Consider the following 8,944-nt stretch of genomic DNA (forward strand, 5'->3'; position numbering starts at 1 on the left):
ACAAAGCAGCGAATCTGACAAAACGTTATTTTCTAAAGTAGAAGAAGCACTTTATACATCCAGAGATCAGAGACGGAGAGCGATGAGACCAGGGGCCGGTTTCTCACACATCTGGTCTGTCGTGCTGATCCAGTCTTCATGTTGCTCACAGATCAGTCAGACACAAACATTAGACACCTCAGCCCCAGGCTGGCTCAGGTCTTTTTCTCTCTCACTCTTCATCTAAAACGTCCAACTGTTGAATTCTTCCAAAAGACAAACATGTCGTGCTGAGGGTAAACGGAGCTGAGCGGTTTATTACCCAGAAATCATTGTACCACTGTCCGGCTTTAGATAGTCAAGAACTAAACTGCTTTGTGCAGCAGTTCAGACTCAGTCCGTCTGAAGTTTGTTAGATCTAAGTCAGTATTTATGAAACCAGCCCCTGTTCTGTGTCGATAGTCCCGCTATAAACCCTCTGCCCAAAGGTCGACGCCCAGAAACGTCCCGAACACGGCAAAATAAGAAAATAAAAAATACAGACAGAGCAGCGGAAAAATCCTGCACATTACACCTTTAATAAAATTTTTATACACAGTGTGTTTTCCAGACATTTAAGTGTTTATACTGCTGACTAACTAGTTAACTAGAAGTTAGGAGTACCGACCCATTAATTATCAGTTCTATATTGATTAGTCAATAATGACTGAATATTTAACATTTCATTACAACAGTAGAATCTGTTCATTTTTTATTTAAATCTGTTACTTTCCATTGATCACTTGGTCTTTAAAATGTCTGTCACATTTTCTCAGAACTAAAGGTTTCATCTGATCAACCTGAAGAAACTTGGTTTATAAAGATATAAAACAGGAAAGCATTTATCCCCTCAAACTAATTGATTAATTTATTAACATTTTCAGCTCTAGTTCAAACCAGACGTCAGTTGTACTGTCTGCTGATGTTCACACTGTCGGTGTTGGTCAGTGTGTGTTTCATCTCCACACCTGAAAGAGCTGAAATGATTCTTCAGACACTTTTATTATCACGAAGTGAACCTTAAAAATCGAGTGTTTTTATTAAAGGGTGACATTTTGTTAAATTACACATGAAGATATTTTATGCAGTTTTGTTGCTGAATGAATGAACAGAGTTTTATCTCAGAATCTGAATGTCTCCACTTTGATCTGTTGGGTTTGTTTCTCATCTTCACTGAAATATTGACAGCTTTTTTCTGATTCTACAGCTGGTTACACACTAACACACACACACGTGTACACACACACACACACACACACACACACACACACACACGTACACACACGTACATGTTGGGAAGTGGTCATAGAACATGTTTTGATAGAATAGAAAACATATTTCCACTCATGTTTATGTTGTGAAGCTTTGTGTTCTTCAGGAAGTCAAACTAAGAATGTTTGTGCTGGTGTTTTTACTTTAGTTTATTATAATGAGCATCAACAGCGAACTGCTCTAAATTAAATTCTTCACTGGCGGATTTTAGACTTGAACCTGCTTTAAGACCTGTGGCATAAATTGTACAGATTATTGCAATTAATCAAAGAAATAAAGTTAATGAAGATGATATTTAAGCTCTGGTCTGTAACGTTTGTGTGAAGAACAGTTTCTCTTTGTGGTCATGAAAAATATGGTCAGCTGAAGTGATTAAAGTCTGAGATCAACACCTGTGAGTCCTGAGTATCAGAACCAACGAGAGATACTGTTTTCAGTGTCGTAACATTTGCTGACAGTTTTTAAATTTAGCTTTGTAATGAGTAAACAGCGTAAAAATCAGGACGTTTTTAATCTGGTTCAGAATCTGCATCAAAAACAGAAAAGGATTCACTGACCACAGATCAGCGGTTCATCGATTATCAGGCAACATTTCTCAGCTAATAACTGAATAGCCGGGTAATAATGGGTCATCAGAGGTTGTTCCATGAACAGTTTATTTTATATCTTTTATATCCTTTAACCTCCACATGACTCATAAAATCAAAGCAGTTTTTCATCATTCACTCTCACCGTGTCTCTGTTTCCAGTCCACCGTCGCCGTGGATCTTCCCAGCGGCGTGGCGGAGCTGGACAGCGACATGGCCGACATTACCCAGAGCTTCCCGGCAGAGAGCATGCTGGGAGGAGAGGAGGACGGTGACCTGCTGGGGGCGGAGATGGACACGACGGGTGGGAAGCTCGGAGGTCTGATGTCTGCAGAGCATGACGGCATCTCTGTGTCCAACCACATAGCGTCAACACTGGGGATCAACCCGCACACCCTCCAGGTGAGAGCCGGAGTCCCCGTCCACAGACAGGAAGTACATCACTTCATCAGGCCGCCGCCAAAATAAAACTACAGAGTCTCCTCTCCTTCTGTCGGCAGATCATGAAGGCGTCTCTGTTTGCTGAGGATGAAGAGGAGAGCGACATGTTCCAGGATCAGGGAGCGATGAAGGTCTCCACTGACGTCTCGTCTCCTCGCCTCGTCCTGCCGGGAGCTCAGACTCGACCGTCAGGTACGAAACACAAACTTCTGTCCAACCTGTTTTTATCCAGGGGAGTTTCACTGAGAGTCAGACTCTCTCTTGGAGCAGTCGGGGGTTCGGTGATGATGAAGGTGCAGCACACAGGTGTGAAACCTCAAGCTGTGAACACACCAGGATTTAAAACGACAAACTTTAGCATCGATATCTGTTCGGTCCAGTTCCGCCCTGATCAGACGATCTGCTTGAGGAGGCAAAATCAATTTGTGCAAATGTGACGTGTAGAATTAAAACTTGGGTGGAATTTGCCCAGTTGATCAATGGGGGGGAGTCGAGGCTAACGTAGCTAACGTAGCTAATCAGCAGTGTGCTGAAGCTCGTTTACAGCTGTGACAAACTGGGGGAACGTTTTGTCCCGTCAGTGACGGTGTGGAAGTTTCCCCACCAGCTGATGAAAGATGAAAACAGTTCTGTAAACGGTGTGTTCCTGAATACCAAGTTACACCGGTTACCATGGCAACCCTGACCGACAGCTAGCTTCACTCCCTCTTTGATAACAACAAAAACAAAGAGAAACAACTCTCCAGCGAGTCCGGCCGAGACTCTGCAGCCACAGTGGATTATTTTCATTATTGATTAATTTGACTGAAGCTTTTGTGATCAATAAACCTTTAGTCTTTAAAACATGAGCTGATCTGACCCAAAGAGAAATTAATCTTTTTATTACATCAATTTTTCTCGATTGTCAAAAGTATTGATCAAGAATCTTGCTGAATAATTGTCTAATTGTTATTTTCATATTATCTCTCTCTCTCTCTCTCTCTCTGTGTCTCTCTCTCTCTCTCTGTGTCTCTCTCTCTCTCTCTCTGTCTCTCTCTCTGTGTCTCTCTCTCTCTTTCTGTCTCTCTCTGTCTCTCTCTCTGTCTCTCTGTGTCTCTCTCTCTCTGTGTCTCTCTCTCTCTTTCTGTCTCTCTCTCTCTCTGTCTCTCTCTCTCTCTGTCTCTCTCTGTGTGTCTCTCTCTCTCTCTGTGTCTCTCTCTCTCTTTCTGTCTCTCTCTCTCTCTTTCTGTCTCTCTCTCTCTGTGTCTCTCCCTCTCTTTCTGTCTCTCTCTCTCTCTCTCTTTACAGTGGGTGGTCTCCTTCAGGCTCGTTTCACCTCTGGCCTCCTCCCTCAGCTCTCAGACTCTCCCCGCCCTTCCTTCCCTCCTCCCCTGTCACGAGCGTCTCCGGCGTTGGTCGAATCCCCCCGGTCATTACACTGGGCGGGATCGGGCCCCGGCCCCTCCTCCTTCCTGCTGCCCCCTCGTACTCAGGAGCCTTCAGTCAGGACGGTTGGCGTCCGGCGGCTGGGCGGCCCCGTCCCAATCAAAGAGTCGGTCACTCTGGGGAAGGTTGGTCCTGTTTGACATCACGTATATAAAACAAACAAAAACAAGGAATTCACTAAACAAATCAATCAACTACATATTTAAGAAAATGTCCTGATGTATCAGAGTTGCTGCAGAGCTTTTCAGAAATTTCACCCAAAACCTCATATTGCTTGTTCACACTGAGCATCAGTTCTGAAATCATTAATATTCACTGTCATGATCATTAACACACTTGATTCAGAAAATCTTGTGTTTCACAGGGAGGTTTGTTGATGGACGCCGGGCTGTTTGTGGGTCGGTCCTTTCGGGTCGGGTGGGGTCCCGGCTGGACGCTGGCGCACTGCGGCCAACGTCTGAGTTCACTCCCCTCCAAACAGCTGGATCACCAAGAACTGAGCAAGACGGACTTCAGCTTCCTGCCGAAACCTGCCAGGAACAAACCGTGAGACGATTTAACAATTTAATGGCCCACGCACATCTCAAAATAACATTTATTTATTTTATCTTTTCCCTGCGTGTGTTTCTAACCACATGGCTTAAAGGGTTAGGGTTTTAGATATTTATTATATATATAATATTCTTGCATACTCTTTTTTAACTTTTGCATTGCAAGAATGGGGCCATACATATATCTATGTATATATATCTATGTATATATCTATGTATATATCTATGTATATATATCTATATATATCTATGTATATATCTCATCAGCTCAATAATAAACGTTTGACAGCAGTAGGATTACGATTATAGACCTTTTCCTTCTGTAACCAGAGCTGTTCCCTGCAGGCTGAAAGAAAGCCCCTATAAGGTGGTGTTGGAGCAGCTGGTGGGTCTGGAGCCTCCAGCTGTGAAGATGATTGAGGAAGAGGAGGATGAAGAGAGCCAGGCGGTGCTGCAGCGCCCCCTGGAGATCTGCCTGGAGCACAGCACCATCAGCACCACGGGTGCCTCGGCCTGCCCGCTGGTCCAGCCGCAGCTCGGCGTGGCGGCGCTGCACAAATACGCCAAGTGGATCACCGAGCTGAATGACAAGCAGGGCGACGCAGACCGTGAGTGATGGAGCGCTCATGGGGGCGTGGCTTAACAGACGGCCCAGTTTATAAATGATTTGTGGAAGTTAGACTCTGGCTAATGCACCTGCTCTCTCCCCTCCAGTCCTCCTGGGGTACTGGGCTGAGGTCTGGACCCTGTGTGAGGCCCTGTGGGGTCGGTTGGGCCCCGCAGACCAGGAGCCAGACATCGAGACTCCCAGCGACTACGAGCAGCAGCTGGAGAGGCGGCGGACCTTCTCGGCCTGGCTGTCACGCGGCGCCACCTGCAGGGTGGAGGACGAGGTGGCTCTGGCGGGGAAGGGTCGCCACACAGAGGCGATCTTCAGCTACCTGACGGGAAACCGCATCAGTGAGGCGTGTCGACTCGCACAGAAGGAAGGTGAGGAGGAAACGGGAGCTTCCAGACCTCTGATGGTTGTTTCAGAAAAATGTTCCTGGTTGTGTTAACAGCTGCAGCATCTGTCCTGTCAGACTGACACGAGGCAGATGTCTCCATGGTAACCCTACCAGCACTGCTAACATCCAGCTGTCTGTCCCCAGGAGACCACCGTCTGTCCCTGCTGCTGTCTCAGGCCATGGGCTCTCAGTACTGCCGGGACCTGCTGGCCCTGCAGCTCGCCGACTGGAACCGCATGCAGACCGACTGCTACCTGCCGGAGGAACGACTGCGCATCTTCACGCTGCTCGCCGGGAAGCCGGTACGACACGTTTGGTTTGTTTGTGTTAGAGGAGAAAGATGAACTTTAGTTCACAGGACATGGGGACAGTTACTCACGCTCAATGTTTGTGTAATTACAACATAAATCTTCTTCTTTTGTAAAAATGTCTCTTTAAATCATTTAAAATGTGTAAAAGTAAGTGTCTGTACCAGGATTGAATTCACGACTCACAGCTGAGGGTCAGTGTTTTAAAGTGCCACTGATGTGTTTCCTGTCCGTCCCTGCAGGTGTGGCAGTCGTCCGACTCTGTGGTGAACGTGTGCTCTCAGTTGGACTGGAAACGCTGCGTGGCCGTTCACCTCTGGTTCATGTTGCCTCCGACCGCCTCCGTGGCCGACGCCCTCGCCAGATACGAAGCCGCTTTCCAGGTGAGCTGCTGCCTCTCACTCTGCAGTCTTTCTTTTCACATAGAGTTTGTACTTCAGCAAACTTCTCTTTATTCTTTTCACTTCACTTCTTTCACCTGTGTCTGATGGATTAAAGCTAAAATCAACACACACAGAATTTAGTGACCTTCTCCTCCTGTTCATCCTGCAGGGCTCATGTGAGGGGGGGAAGTACGCCTGTGCCCCCATGCCTCCGTACCTGGAGGCGGAGCAGCCGGACATGGACGAGGAGGAGGAGGAGGAAGAGTCTAAACGGCCGCTGTACGACCTGTGCTTCCACCTTCTCAAACTCTACAGTGACAGGTGAAGCAGCTGTCACTCACCTGTCAGGTCCAAACAGGAGCGTGTTGGTCTGTGCAGCAGAGGATTAGTTTGGACCAGACTCACAATCACTGGATCCTATTAAAGCTGAAACAGTCGATTGATTAGTCGTCTGACAGATCACAAGCAATAATTCTGATAAACAATTGAATTATCTTACGAGCAAAAGAAGTTCTGTGGTTTCTTTTGTTTTTGACTTTTCATCCACTAAAACAACAAATCTGAAGGAATCTCAGGAACCTTGTGAAGCTGTTTTATTCTGACATTTTAATTCAGTTTCAATTCTAAATACTTTATTGGTTCCTTAAGGGGCAATTTGAGGCAAACAAAGTAAACGTAGACAACGCCACTCTTTCATGGGCCAAACGATTAATCAGTTTATCAAGGAAGTAACAGTAAGTTGCAGCTGTAGCTGCTACATTTCACTTTATGCTAATGCAGCTTAATCTTCCCAGACGTTCAGTTTGTAACAGACAGTTTTAAATGTGACACTGATGAGTAAGATCACCTGTGTGTGCAGACACTACAGCTTGCAGCAGCTGTTGGACCCTCTGAGCGTCACCTGGGAGCGTCTGGACTACCGTCTGAGCTGGCACCTGTGGGGCGTCCTGCAGGCGCTGCACTACAGCCACCTGAGCACCTCGCGGCAGGGACTCCTCCACGCCAGCTACGCCGCACAGCTGGAGAGCGCCGGCCTCTGGCACATGGCCGTCTTCATCCTGCTGCACATCCCCGACCACACGTACGTCACATCTCTTCTGCAGTTACACACTCTGTGAAAATAAACGTTGCTGCGTCAGATGATTCACTGATGTGTGTCTCCCTGTCTTCAGTCAGCGGGAGCGAGCAGTGAGGGAGATGTTGACCCTCCACTGCCCCCTGCAGGAGACGGACGAGTCCGTCCGGAGGGAGCGCTTCCTGACCGAGAGGCTGCTGATCCCGGAGCAGTGGATCCACGAGGCCAAGGCCACCCGAGCCCGACGAGACGCCGACAGACACCAGGAGGCCCTGCACCTGTACCGGGCCGGATACTGGAGCCAGTGTCACCGGCTGCTGATCCAACATCTGGCCTCAGGTGGGTCCTGGGTTTTTAATCATTGTCACATAAACACATAGACCTGCAGCCACATGTACTAAGTGATGGTTCAGTTAGTTTCTAATTGTCCAAGTCAACACTGAAGATTTCCCTGATTTGGAAAAATTGAAAACAAAAATGAGGAGCTTCTTGGGAAAATACAATCTGATATCAGCTGTCAAATAAAAGCAAAAATGAGTTGAAGAAAGAAAAGATCCTTAAACACAGAAGAGAACTGGGTTCAAGTCCTAGAAAAGCTTTTGAATTTAAAACTGTTTGGGCTGTTGGGAGTCCAGAGAGATTATTAGTTTGTATTATTTAAAGTATTCATGGTTCCTCCTGCAGAATGCATCATCAACGACAATCACGACTACCTGCTGGAGTTCCTGGAGGGGCTGGCGGTCCCTGAACACAGCACCACCATCCAGGACTGGGACACTGCAGGGAGAGTTTACCTGGACTACATCAGAGTCATAAAGACTCTGCAGGACATCCAGCAGGTACTGACACTGTTTTCTCTATGTCCAAATTGTTTTTTATGTAAAATCTAAATCTGTGAAGTAAATAATAATTAAAATTACAAATTTCTCTCTGGAATTTAGTGAAGAAGTGAAAAGTAGCATTTTAAAGCTGTCCTTAAACGCAGCACCGATGTGACGCGAGGAGACGGTTTGTGTTGACGTTTGTGTTTCCGTCCTCGCTGACAGATGGAAAACGCCGGCTACGAGCTGGAGCGTCTCTACACCGACGTCACGTCTCTCTGCAGCAGAATTGAACTTCTGCCCTGCAGCACCGCCAGAGACCGCCTCGCCCAATCAGGTAAGAGCTACTCAACCATCGGGTTTAAGCAGATGATGTCCAGAAGAGTCTGCCGCTTTTCCCTCCGACTGAACACAACAGCAGCTGGGTTCACAAGCATACCTGTCCTCTGATTGGCTGAAGTTGGTCTGAGACTCATGTATGTGATTCATATGATTCAGTGCGACTTCCACACATCATTATCTTCAACATCCATCAACCTGCTTAAAAATCATAGAAGAAGAGATGCTCAGCTGTTAATGAGACAGTTCGACTGAGTGGAAACAAATACAGGCTAAAAACAACAAGTTGCAATAAGTTTATTTAAAATAATCTAAGAGAGGGGGGAGGGAGGGAGGAGGGTCTGGTAGGTGAGAAGCTGCTCTCAGAGGAGGGAGGCGTTCAGGCGAGTCAGGGATTCTGGCGACTGATCTGAGTTCAGAAACTCGTTCAGCACCGAGGAGGCGATGAACAAGTCGTTCATCTGAAGATGGTAGTGAAAGAGACGGCAGCTGAATGAGGGAGGAGGGAAGGTGAGACACCGCAAATCAATCAAATCAATCACCATGAGTGGAAACAAGAAACTGTTTAACAAGTTCAACAGAGCAACTTAAAGACATCAGTCTATCGGTGAGCGCAGGTCCAACAGGTGAAATCAGCTGTTGTGGTTTGGTGAGGGTGAAAACCTGCAGACGCTTCCATGACACTAAACCGCCGCCCTGCCTTAACCGCCCCCCCCC

At 46.9% G+C, this 8,944-nt stretch overlaps 1 protein-coding gene across 1 annotated transcript in view; it reads left to right on the forward strand.

The window, feature by feature from the left end:
* Positions 1 to 8,944, forward strand: part of nup98 (nucleoporin 98 and 96 precursor) — a 21,886-nt gene that overhangs the window by 12,579 nt on the left and 363 nt on the right. Inside the window, exons 21-34 of the mRNA XM_087171342.1 lie at positions 442 to 495; positions 1,943 to 2,279; positions 2,378 to 2,510; positions 3,606 to 3,868; positions 4,108 to 4,289; positions 4,640 to 4,902; positions 5,009 to 5,284; positions 5,446 to 5,603; positions 5,852 to 5,992; positions 6,162 to 6,313; positions 6,852 to 7,073; positions 7,165 to 7,406; positions 7,752 to 7,906; positions 8,114 to 8,225. Coding sequence (XP_087027468.1) covers positions 442 to 495; positions 1,943 to 2,279; positions 2,378 to 2,510; positions 3,606 to 3,868; positions 4,108 to 4,289; positions 4,640 to 4,902; positions 5,009 to 5,284; positions 5,446 to 5,603; positions 5,852 to 5,992; positions 6,162 to 6,313; positions 6,852 to 7,073; positions 7,165 to 7,406; positions 7,752 to 7,906; positions 8,114 to 8,225 — 2,690 coding nt within the window. The remainder of the gene's footprint in view (positions 1 to 441; positions 496 to 1,942; positions 2,280 to 2,377; positions 2,511 to 3,605; positions 3,869 to 4,107; positions 4,290 to 4,639; positions 4,903 to 5,008; positions 5,285 to 5,445; positions 5,604 to 5,851; positions 5,993 to 6,161; positions 6,314 to 6,851; positions 7,074 to 7,164; positions 7,407 to 7,751; positions 7,907 to 8,113; positions 8,226 to 8,944) is intronic.

This window comes from Seriola lalandi, unplaced genomic scaffold (assembly GCF_002814215.2).
Source record: "Seriola lalandi dorsalis isolate HSWRI2012SDOR001 ecotype SW California unplaced genomic scaffold, Sedor1 jcf7180002054986, whole genome shotgun sequence".
NCBI lineage: Eukaryota > Metazoa > Chordata > Actinopteri > Carangiformes > Carangidae > Seriola > Seriola lalandi.